Raw genomic sequence first — 12249 nt, forward strand, 5'->3', positions numbered from 1 at the left:
ATCTTCACTGGAAGGACTGATGCTGAAGCTGAAACTCTTATACTTTGGCCACCTGATTCAAAGAGCTGAGTTGTTAGAAAAGACCCTGATGCTGGAAAAACAGAAGGTAGGAGGAGAAGGGGATGACAGAAGATGAGATGGTAGGATGGCATCACTGACTCAATGGACATGAGTTTGATTAAGCTCCAGGAGATAGTGAAGGACAGGGAAGCCTGGTATGCTGCAGTCCCTGGGGTTGCAAAGAGTCGGACACAACTAAGTGACTGAACAACAAATATTCTCGAAGTTTCAAATCATGGATTTGTACGAGTGAAAACAGTATGACAGAAAGTTCTTTTTAGGAGACACCGTCCATCACTGATAAAGTCATAGGTTCCATTAAAAGATAAGTTAATCATTTTAAAGTGAGCATGTTACACTATCTGAGGTTCCTTCTAAAGTGAAAGTGAAAGTCGCTCAGTCATGGCTGACTCTTTGCGACCCAGTACATGGAATTCTCTAGGCCAGAATACTGGAGTGGATAGCCGTTCCCTTCTCCAGGGGATCTTCCCAACCCAGGGATTGAACCAAGGTCTCCTGCATTGCAGGCGGATTCTTTACCAGCTGAGCCACAAGGCAAGCCTGAGAATACTGGAGTGGGTAGCCTATCCCTTTGCCAGCAGATCTTCCTGACCCAGGAATCAAACCGGGGTCTCCTGTATTGCAGGTGGAATCTTTACCAACTAAAGTGAAAGTGAAAGTGAAGTTGCTCAGTCGTGTCTGACTCTTTGCAACCCCGTGGACTGTAGCCCACCAGGTTACTCTGTCCATGGGATTCTTCAGGCAAGAATACTGGAGTGGGTTGCCATTTCCTTCTCCCCTCTCCAAATGTAAGCTGGGCCAGCAAAAGAAAGCTTCATGTTAGTGAGACATCATCGCCACCTTGTGTTCAACAGTCTCCATTACACCTACCTTATTGCAAAAGATGACTCGGGATTCAATAGTTACAGAATATAGCTTTATTTATAGAATCTTACAAATAAAAACATTTACAGTCCACATAACTTAAGTTTATTTTATTTTCTAATTTATCTTCATAACACCTGAGTCATTTAAAAAAATACTGTGATGGAATTGCAGAACTGTAAAATAAAATATGAATAATAAAAAGCTAACCTCTCTCTTTTGCAAAAATCAGACAACCTTTTGTTTCTTTTTAAGCAGATTTTCAACATATTGCTATCTCCATATTACCATGTGGAAGAAGATTTACTAAAACCAGGTCTTAGGAGGTCATAAAAGAGAAGCTTTCTTTTTAAAACCCAGGGTGAAGGACCAGTGAAGGGGAGACCTAAGTTGACACTAGACACAAAAACCCTTGGGGGCAAGGACAGCAGACCTGCAAGCCAGGGGGAGGGTGAGAAGCAACAGAACCCCTCCTCTGGAGTCACGGCTCCTGCATGTTACACATACCTTCCTGGTTATCCTTAGAGAAAGGTGGTCCACAAGGGAGACAGGCTGAAGATGCTAATGCCAGACGTGAAATAAGCCCTCAGAACTTGCTACTCCTCAGACTTCTGTGTACAAATGCTTGAAACAGCAAACCCAACACTTCAAAAAGAAACTGCCACATTTTCGATTCATGAGGCAAATCTGTTGCCATGGCAACAGGTAATCCGTTGCACAATTTGGGTGTCTCTACCCCTCCTAAGCTACAACTGGGACTGGCCTCTGGACCAGTGACAGTTTGAAAAAAACTCCCCTCTGAGGCAGGTGTCTATGAAAGGAAAGTCAGTTCTTCATACGGATGTGCACGAGAAGGGAAAACACCCTACTGCTCATATTTTATTTTTTTAATTTGCTCAAGGTTACATTTTTGGGCTCTTCTCCTAAAACTAGAAACCCACTAATGCTTACTTAGGATTCTACTCCACAAGTACCAGTGTCTGTAAGGAAGGACAGATCTACAGGGAATGCTAAAATTATCAAGTTAATACATCCATGTAAATTAAGGGAAGCAAAATCATCTAGGGTCCTAAGGTTTGAGTGTTATTTCTTGCTAGCTCTTGAAAGCAATCTGAGAAAAATGAAACAGAAGAGACAAAGATTCGTTTCAAAACAGTTAACAGTGACAATAATAATGACGGTATAAAAAGTTAGATTCCAACATTCAAGGAATTGGTTCTTTGGTAAAAACTGGACCGTAATCCTACCAGGGAGTCTGTCCTGACAGTACATCTAGAATCTTGAGAACTGAGTTTTCCTCCTCCTTCCGCCCATTCTCAAACCTATCCAAATCAACAGGCAAGATGAGAAAAACTTGTAAAGCATCACCAATGGTTTTCCTGCTCATGTTCAAGAATAGTCCTGGTTTGAGGGATGTTTCCCAAAGGAAAAAAGAAAGAAAGAAAAAAAACCAGAGTCGATGCTCTCAATTACTGTAGAGTGGAAAAGTTTTCCTGTGAGAACGGAAATGCGCTCGAGCGGTGGCGATGGACCAGCACCGGTCAGCCACGCGCACAGGCTGGTCTGCGACCGCGGGCACCGCTGAGAAAGGCTTCTGCGGAGGTCGGCTCCCCAGAGTGGCTGAGGAATCTCACGTTATCAATATGATAATAATACAGCAATTCACCTAGTGAACCTGGAGACTAGCTCCCCTCACAGCTGGAGCTCTGCGGAGAGGGCTCCACAGGGCAAGCAGGTGACCTACGGTCCCCCCCCCCCCCCCCACACACACGAGTCTATCAACCCATTTTCTGAAGAGTTACTGGCATAATTCATACTCAGTTCCATACAGGCTTTGCCCTCTCTGGTGTGGGGTGAGGGTGGAAGGGGGACCCAGCTGGTTGCCGCGGGAACTCTTGGGTCCCCTATTCTGTGAACACCAAGGGTGCTCCGCTCTCCGCTCAGAGTCTGCCAGTGTACTGTTAGTGTGCTATCAGCCTATCAGTGTACTGTTAGCTGCGGCAGGAGTAAGTCCTAAACGCTGCCTGCGCCTGCACCCCGCTCACCCCGTCAAGAAGACCCCAAGCGGCAGTCCCGTTCTGAAAGTCGAAACCCGTCGCCTGGCAGGAGGAGCTGTTGTCCAGGGAGGTGGATGTGTGCGGTCTCCCCTCCGACACGGGTGTCGTCACTGTGCCTAAGACTGTGCTGCTAGGGAGGCAGTGGACATGTCTCTCAGGAGATGGGGTGGGGGCTGCGGGCTGGGAATCGTAGCAAGCCACTGGGTTTCTCAGAGACCTCTCTTCTCTGCCCTCCCGTGTCCGCCAGTGTTCATCTGAAAGGAGGGGAGGTTCAGGCAACACAAACTACTGGCCGCTCAGCTGGACAGCCACGGAACACCAGGCGCAGAACCGATTTTGGCCCAGGGTCCCAGTGGGGATAAGCGACTGTCCTGACAAGACACACGCCCCTCGTCCATACACAGCGATCCTTGCCTCTCCTCCAGCCCTGCTCATCTGTTCCCAGCTCTGACTTTTTGACAGAACAGGCAACCGAACAGACTGAAAATATAAGAGGGATTCCTGTCCTTTGTACCTTTGCTGTAAAAAAAAAAGGCAAATTCACTTAAAAATGGGTCACCCTGAGGCCCAGGAAACACACTGAGACTTTATGAGCCCCAAACTGTAGACTCACCTCCTACTATTTCTCACCAAGCTGTGAGCCCTGGCTCTCTTTCTGCATCACCTGGCCAAGGATTCAGAATGTCTCAGTGCTGGTTGGGAGAGAAAGTGGCCAAGGTAACCAGAGGGAAAAGTTAGGCTTGTCTTTCGAGCTGCGTTGAGAAGAGGAAAGGGACAGAGGCACTACCGAGAGGCTGGTTTCCAGGGCAGCTTATTCCTTGGACAGAGCATTTTCAAAACCAGCTGACATTTGAATGTAGGAATAGAGTCCGTGTCACAGTTTTTAATAGAACCGCCTCTTCCGAAGTGCTTCCTGGATGAGGCGTCCTTAGGCCAGGGGTCGGGCAGCCCGGGGACGGACTGCCAACCCCGCCGGCTCCTGGTGGGGCCCTATCCGATCTGGATATGTCCCGAGTACATGGTGAGGACTAGCATGATGCCAAAACCGGTCAAGAGGCCCAGGTTCTGGATGACAAAGGGGATCAAGGTGCTGCCCTTGCGTTCATCCTCTTGGCTGACCTCGTTCATCTCAGGGAACTGGGAAAGAAAAGAGAAGAACACAAGAGCTGCAGTTCCTTTCTTCTTGCAGGTCCTTTAGGTGCAGGACAATTCGGTTATATATACTATCGAATAATCATTACAATGTTTATTATTATTATATTTTTATGTGAAAATAACACATCATTAGTGTATATGATTATTATAATAGCTATTATATATAATATTTAATCAAGACGCATGCATGTCAGTTACTCAGGCATGTCTGACTCTGTGATCCCATGGAGTGTAGCCCACCATGTCTGTAGGATTTCCCAGGCAAGAATACTGGAGTGGGCTGCCATTTCCTTCTCCAGGGGATGTTCCCGACCCAGGGATTGAACCCATGTCTCCAGCATTAACAGGCAGATTCTTTTACTGCTAAACCACCAGGGTATATAAAAAAATAGGATTGGTTTACAAAGAAAATCAATAGCAGTAACTTCTAGAACTTAAACATTATCACCTTTCTCCAAGGTGGTTGCCACTGCTTTACAACTATGGAGGTGAAACAAAGTACTAAACGTTTATGTAACCCTGGATGTGTTCAGCGACTGGTTGAAAATAACCACTCTGATAAAACTGCCACTTGTTGGGGAAACTGAGCAAATGTGTAAGGGGCCAGAAAACGGAGCTAAGTATTGCAATGAGTCAAGGTCTCCTGCAGCTGGCTAGCAAGGCATGCATGCTCGGTCATGTGCGGCTCTCTGTGACCCCATGCACTGTAGCCCTGCAGGCTCCTCTGTCCATGGGGTTTCTCCAGGCAAGAATACTGGGTGGGGTGCCATTCCCTTCTCCAGGGGATCTTCCTGACCCAAGGATTGAACAAAAAAATACCCTAATCCATTGGCTGAGGATGGACCGTGGTGGTCAGTACTCTCATCTCATCAAAAATACTACTTTTCAGGACTTCCCTGATGGTCTAATTGTTAAGACTCTGCCTCCCAGTGCAGGGGACATGGGTTCCACCCCTGGCAGGGGAAGATCCCACATGCCTTGGAGCAACTAAGCCTGTGCTTCACAACTAGTGAGCCTGTGAACCCTAGAGCCTGTGCTCCACAACAAGTGAAGCAATCAGAAGCCCATGAACTGCAAGGATGAGTAGCCTCGGCTCGCCGCAGCTAGAGAAAGCCTGCTTGGAGCAGTGAAGACCCAGCGCAGCCAAAAATAAACAAACAAATGATTTTTCTAAAATAATACTTTCCAAGGATACAGAAAATAATGCATTCAAACATGCCAAAGAACATGTCATGCCCTTAAGGAAAGAAATCAACCTCCTTAGAGAAAAAGCTGCAACAAATCAGTATTAAAGTAGCAAACTCAAACAGACATTAGTGGGCACAGTACAATGTATACTTTCAGACACTGCTAATAATGTAAAGGAAGGTTAAGCTGTTTTAGAAAGCAATTTGGCAACACACATTAAAACCTTAAACTAATGTAGCCTTTTGTGATTCCTGTTCTGGATCAAGTACACTCTCCCACCAAATAATACCAGCAGTGGAGATGATGCCTTTTTTGGTTTGGTTTTGGCATGCCATGCTGGATCTTAGTCCCCCAAAGAAGGATCATACCCACGCCTCTTGACGTGGGAAGTGTGGCACTCTAACCAGTGGACTGACAGGGAATTCCCTGAAAAGGATGCCTTTAAAGAATATGCAGCAAGAAAAATGTCTAGGATGTATTAAGTGAAAAAAGAAACTAGGATACAGAAGTGTATATTCAGTGTGATTAGTTGTTTAAAAACAAACACGATGCATTGTGAAGAAACAGGAAATAAAGCCAAGTGGTGGTGTTCTGAGGGAGAATAATTATGGGTAATTTTCTTTCCTTCCTTCCCTTCTTGCCTCCTTTCTATTTATCTATGGACATCTAAAAGATACTTAGGTAAAGACCCTGGAGCTGAGATAGATCATTTTCTTCAGTGACATGTACCTAAGGAACATAGGCTTTTCATCCTTTAAAAATCTAATATCCCTTTTAAAAAAGCACTGTATACTTTAAATAGGTAAATGGTGTGGTATACAAATTTGGGCTTCCCACAGGGCCGAGTGGTAGAGAATCCACCCGCCAATGCAGGAGACATGCGAGATCTGGGTTTGATCCCTGGGTCGGGAAGATCCCCTGGAGGAAGGCATGGCAACCCACTCCAGTATTCTTGCCTGGAGAATCCCACAGACAGAGAAGCCTGGCAGGCTACCAGCCCACAGGACTGCAAAGAGTTGGACAGGACTGAAGCTGACTTAGCACCTGCACACACATGAACTGATTCATTGATAAAGTTGTTATTAAAAACAAAGTAACTAATGCACCTTAGCTGTCATCCCACTCAATGAACTTAAATTAATAACCTGATCCAGTTTTGCCTACAAGGCATTAAAACTATGGAAGACTTACCATATCAGCCAGTGAAATATATAAGAACATTCCTCCAGCCAGTGCAAAGATCCAGTTGGCAGAGAAGTGGCTGCCGGCTAAGATGCCGAAGCCCAGGCCCACGTAACAGCAGCAGGCAGAGAGGAAGTTGAAAAAGAGAGCCTGCTGAAGACTCATGCCGGCATTGAGAAGGATGACGAAGTCTCCTGCAGTGGGGAGGATGAGAGGGGAGGGTGTGGGCACAAGAGTCATATCAGGTTTCGGGACACACAACTTGATGAGGACAGGCTGCCTAAATGTTGGATGGAGTCTGGGTGAAAATCCTGACAGCCCCAGACTACAGCTCATAATGACAGACTAAGGCCCCCTTGACCTCCACACCAAGGATGCTTGCAAGCTTGCATCTATGAGGCTGACCATGCGCGTCCAGCCTGGAGGCTGAACACAGTGCACAGGATTCTCAAGACAGAAAACCACCTACAATGGCCTCACTTCTCTTTTGATTGATGGTGAAATAGAAGGAGCTTCCTTCCTCAAAACTGTAATGCATGGTGTTTTTAGGAAACAAAATCGAGATGGACAGATGTTAAGTCATTTGCCCAAATTGACAAGACAATAAATGGCAAAGCTGGGATATGACCTTGAATATCTGAGCCTCAAAAGAGTCTTGGCTTTTTACTCTCTCCCTCTGATAAAACCAAGGAATTTCCAACCGGCTCATCACTTTCTTCTACCCACCAGACCTCTAACATATAGCTCAGCCTTTGGAAGATTAATAGGATGTAAGAGATAACCAATACTGAAAACTTAAGTCTAGTGAATGGCACGCCATAAGTCCTTTTCACTATTTTTCCCCCCATGTTTCTCACGATGAGTCAACGAGACAGGTACCACTATTAATCCCAGTGTAGAAGTGAAGAAACTGAGCCACAAACATGCTGGTAAAAACTCCAACATTTCCAACGATGAACTTTCTGGGTGTTTTTGGCCAAACTGTGTGTGACACGCATTATCTTAGTTCCCTGACCAGGGATCAAACCTGTGCCCCCCACAGTGGAAGTGCAGAGTCTTAATCACTGGACTGCCAAGGATGTCCTTATCCAATGATCGATTTTCAGTGATTGATTTGGCTGTTGAGAATCAGTGGTTTGATTTCACATAGCACAAAGAATGTGTCCACTGAAGATGGTCTGTGTTCCAAAGGGCAGGGGGGAGACAGCACAGTGGACCAGGCTGGGTGGGGGCAGTGCCCAGGCACCTACCAAGCTCATGTGGGAACTCCTCACACAGGATGGCCACTGAGGTGCTGATTCCCTGGAAGACGGACACAGTGAAGGAGGCGCCGATAGCCAGGCCGTCGATGAAGTTGTGGAGGCCGTCGCTCAGGGTGATCATCCAGGCCAGCGTGCCGATGTCTGAGTAGCGCACGCCTTTCAGCCAGTGGCAGGCGCTCTGGGAAGCCTGCAGGTCCTGCCGGGAAGCCCGACCCCAAGGCCCCCAGGTCAAAGGGTGGACGGCAGACCTTCAGGGCAGGCCCGAGTCATCAAGGCTGTTACCGTTCAAGCCCCTCCCACCTTCCAACCCCAACCCGCATCCCCCAGCGGAGGGCGGCCCACTGACCTGGACGGACAGGGAGCCCACGATGACCTTCTCGTCCACCACGGAGGTCTTCCCGTCCAGCTCCCCGCTGCAGTGCTGAGGAATCATGTGGTCCAGATCCCCGTTCTGCAGCTTCTCTGTCACACCCTCTTCCTGGTCCTTCTGGGAGGGGAGCGTCTCAGAGGTGTAGTGGCTGTGTCCGTGATGATGCTGGCGGCACCGCGCAGAGGGGGTCAAGCCAGAGCAATGCTCACCAAAACCACCCACCCAGCAGGTGCCACGAGCACCGGAAGGACCTCACTCCCACCGTCCGGGAGACCACGAGCAGGCAATGGAGAGACAGAGGCCGAGGGCAAGGTAATGGAGAAAGCCGAAAGGGGCGGGGTGGGGCGTGGGGCTGGCATGGGGCGGATCTCAGAGCAGTGACCGAGGGGCCAGTGCTCATTCCTGGCAGGAGGCACAGCACAGGTGCTTAGAGAGGCTCCTCACAACGGCTGACTGTATCCCATTCATCAACTGCTTAGGGGAAAACTAGGAGCCAGGCACCAAACGTGACTTCTGGGAACTGCGCCACAAAAACCGGTCTCATTTCCTTGCGGACTACTTCATATACGGTGCCCTTCCTACATCTCAAGGGCTGAAAAATCTGTTAAGGAAATAATCTAGAATAAGATAAAGAGGGCAAGTCACTGCCTGGGAGGAGGCACAGAGGCCAGACCTGGTTTCGGGTTTGCCCTTATCCCCTGCTGTCCCCTTTCCGAGGGGAGGCGGGTTTATCTACTTAGGAAGTCTGTGGGTTTGAGCCCACGGTGGGAGGACCCAGGTAAGCTCACTGATCAGCACTGAGGTCAACAGCACGCCTGGGACACATTTCTGAGACGGATGCTCTCCCGAGAGGCACTTCCTTTACCAACAATTAGGCCTCACCTCGTTTTTCTGTTTAAGGAGCATCTTCAAGATCTTCTCTGTGAAAAAGAAGAGATAAAAGCCCCCGAACACCACTGCAGACTTGGAGACATAATAGTCTTCCATGGGGTTGAAGCCGAAAGCCTGTGGACCCAGGAAAACAAAGTGAGTTGAGTTTCACTGGTCCCCTCTCCTCTCTTTCACCATCTCCTTGACTCCAGGAAAGGAAGAGACTGGGACAACTCTGCCATCTACCTCACCTTTTTTCCAACAAAATCTAACCCTTGATGTTTTTCTCATGTCATGCCACCAGACCTGCTGGGTTCTCTCTAGCTGATTTTCTGATGCAAAAGACATCACATCGTCCTTCGAATTTTACTTTCAGGAAGAACAGGCTCGGACAAGGCTGCCGAACTTTTAACAACCCTGTCTTTACTTTCTCCTGGTGCTTTGTAATAAGGGCAGACTCTGCCGGCAAATTCCGTATTTAAGGAGACACTTGTGTTTATTTTTGTCGTTATCGAGTCTCCCTGGATGACCTGCATGTAAACACACAGGGAGATGGTGTAATTAAACTTTCTAAAATGGGAAATCCTTTCCCGGGTGGAACAGTAAGAATTGCAGCATCTTTCTGACCGCAGACCTCCCAGTGACCACAAAGCCAAGGGGGCAGACAGTATTACTGCATGTATCAATCTGGGGAAGTTTGTTTTGGGTTCTTGAAACTTCACTTAGGGAAAAAAAAAAATCCTTGGGAAAGCAGACAGGAGTGGAAGTTAGGAGAATACCATTCCCAGTGAAGCTCCTAACTTGTGTGCGGCAGCGAGGAACTTGAGAAAGTGTCTGCTGACCTGCTCCTCAGTTTTCTGATAGAAAATGGGCCTCACCAGCAAACACCAGCATCTCATGGATGGGCCCCAGATAAAAGGGGCCATCAGCACCAGGGACTCTGGGCTGCTTAGAAACTAAGCATTTTTTTTTCTTTTCTCTTTTAAAGAGAGAAAATGCAGTCTCTAATCCCAGTGTAGTTTTCTAAGAGACATTAAAGGTCAAGTTCTAGAATAGAAATGACTCATTCAGGCCAACCTTCCAAGAGAGTCAAACCATCTTAAGGAAAAGAGGAGTGGACACAGGCAACTAACAGTTCTCCACTAAAGGAACCAGGACATGAGCTCTTGTGCAGGCCGGGCTCTGCATTTGCTAAACAGGTCAAACAGCCCTTGTTTCCTACACATCACAGAAGCGATCTGAGGACCAACTCAGGAGACACAAAACCACAGCGTGGAAAACGGAGTGCTACAAGCAACGCAGGGCGCCATCCTTCTGCTTCACCTCTGGCGGGTCTGGGCCTGTCAGACCACCCGCAGTGAAGCACCTCATGCTGGCTTCCTGCATCAGCGGGTCTACCAGGAGACCACACGGCATCAGGGACTCCTTCCTGGCCCTGTTAAACCTTACAAACACAGTGCTCTTCCTCTGCCACGGAGGGTGTCCTGGTTAGCCCAGGTGAAGGGGCAACGGGGCCTTCAACACGTGTGAGGCCAGACTGCTGGGTTCAGCTTACTTTCTGGTGCAAAAGACAGAGGATCTTTAGAAGTTTATGCCCTACTGAGGAGAACTAATTTCTTTTCACTGAGACCTATTGATTCTGGTTTTGGTGCCCAAAGCTTCAAATTGGGGGCCATCATGTGACCTAGCTACACTATGTCTCTTCACCTGGTAGGTAGCGAGCACCAGGTGATTTATGAACATGAACTCATAGAAGCCTCATGAGCTCATCCTGAGGTCCAGCCCATTATTTTCCCCTTTTCTGCATGAGGAAACTGCAGCATAGAGGGGTTAGGTGACTTGCCCTAGTGCACAAGGGGAGCTGGGATCTGCACCAGCTCTCAGACCTACTCCCTGCTCACACTGCCTCAAACTGCCCCTCCCGGCTTGTATCTGCGTCCCATCTTCGCTTTCCAAAGGAGAGACCTCCTCACTACACCATGAATGGAGATGGGGGTCCCTCCCACTGCACCCCGCAGTCCCCAGGAGGCGGCGTGCTCGCGAGAGGGCCCTGGCTCGCCATACCTCAGGGATGAGTTGGAAGAGGGCGTTGGAGTAGAGGGTTCCAATCGCCAGGGCTATGAAGTAGAGCAGGAGCCTCTTGTAAAAAGTCTTCTTCATGAAGGGCACAACGCTGGCCCCCAGGAGGGAGCAGAGGGAGATGACGGTCACGCAGAGGAGACCGTACCCCCACACTGCCATGGATGAGGGGAGCCAGCCCCACCCGGGACAGGGGCAAGGGCCAACGCCCCAGGGCATGGCAGCCACCATTGGGGGAAGGCAGGTGGTGGTGGTCGGGGAGGGAGCAGTCAGGAGGGGTTTGGTTGACAGATATTAACAAAGGAGACAAAAGAGAAGAATCAGAGGGACAAGCAGGGAGGGAGAGAGAAACAGAACATTTATTAGTGATTCAAGTCTGATGAAATTTTCTTCAATCAAGTTCAGGAGAAATGGGGGAGGAGCTTGAGGTGGCCTTGGAACGCTGTCTCTCTCCTGCCCCTGTTGCCTGGTGGCCGAGGCCAACTGCCTGCTGCTGTGCATGGCGGGGCAGCTGCGGTCTTAGCCCAAGTGTCCCCAGGCCTGGCAGACTTTGGACGCGAGGGCTATCTGAGTGAGGAAACAGGAGCCCGGGAAGAGACCGTTGTGCCGTGCGTGTTTGCACATCCGCCCCACACTGCAGACACGTGGACGCTCCTCGCAGCTGGTCTGCACTGCACAGGGCGCAACCAGGTCAGAAGTGCAGGGCAGAAAGGGTAAACAAGGCCCGATGCCCAGAGAATTCACGCTCTCAGCAGCCCAGGTTCTCTTGCCATTTTTTTCCCTCTATGTTTTTTGTGTTTGCTTTTTCTTTTGGCTGCATAGTTTGTGGGATCTTAGTTCCCCAACAGGGGACTGAACCCAGGCCACAGCAGTGAAAGCCCGGAGCCCTAACCACTAGACAACCAGAGGTTGTCCCTCAGGTTTTGTTTGTTTCCATTTGCTTTGAGAGGGCTGCAGCGTAGAGAACAGACTTCCAAGATCACCCCGCCAAAAAATATTTCCTCTTCCATTTCTCAGGGTGACATACTCCAGGCAGGACGAAACCGAGCCAGGACGCGGCCTCCCCTGTGAATCCAGGGGCGGAGTATGCACCATTATTGTATTCCTATTCAACAGGCAACACAGCATTTCATTTCTGATC

At 48.8% G+C, this 12249-nt stretch overlaps 1 protein-coding gene across 5 annotated transcripts in view; it reads right to left on the reverse strand.

The window, feature by feature from the left end:
* Positions 1 to 983: 983 nt before the first annotated feature.
* SLC39A14 (solute carrier family 39 member 14) overlaps positions 984 to 12249 on the reverse strand; it is a 48732-nt gene continuing 37466 nt past the window's right edge. For 4 of the 5 annotated variants that reach the window (XM_070459681.1, XM_070459682.1, XM_070459679.1 and 1 more), the window contains 6 exons: positions 11094 to 11263; positions 9042 to 9164; positions 8136 to 8324; positions 7778 to 7985; positions 6537 to 6721; positions 984 to 4139 (listed from right to left, as the gene is read on the reverse strand). In XM_070459681.1, the coding sequence (XP_070315782.1) occupies positions 3993 to 4139; positions 6537 to 6721; positions 7778 to 7985; positions 8136 to 8324; positions 9042 to 9164; positions 11094 to 11263 (1022 nt within the window). In that variant the 3' untranslated portion in view covers positions 984 to 3992. The remainder of the gene's footprint in view (positions 4140 to 6536; positions 6722 to 7777; positions 7986 to 8135; positions 8325 to 9041; positions 9165 to 11093; positions 11264 to 12249) is intronic. The other variant, XM_070459680.1, reaches the window with a different exon arrangement.

This window comes from Odocoileus virginianus, chromosome 31 (genome assembly GCF_023699985.2).
Source record: "Odocoileus virginianus isolate 20LAN1187 ecotype Illinois chromosome 31, Ovbor_1.2, whole genome shotgun sequence".
NCBI lineage: Eukaryota > Metazoa > Chordata > Mammalia > Artiodactyla > Cervidae > Odocoileus > Odocoileus virginianus.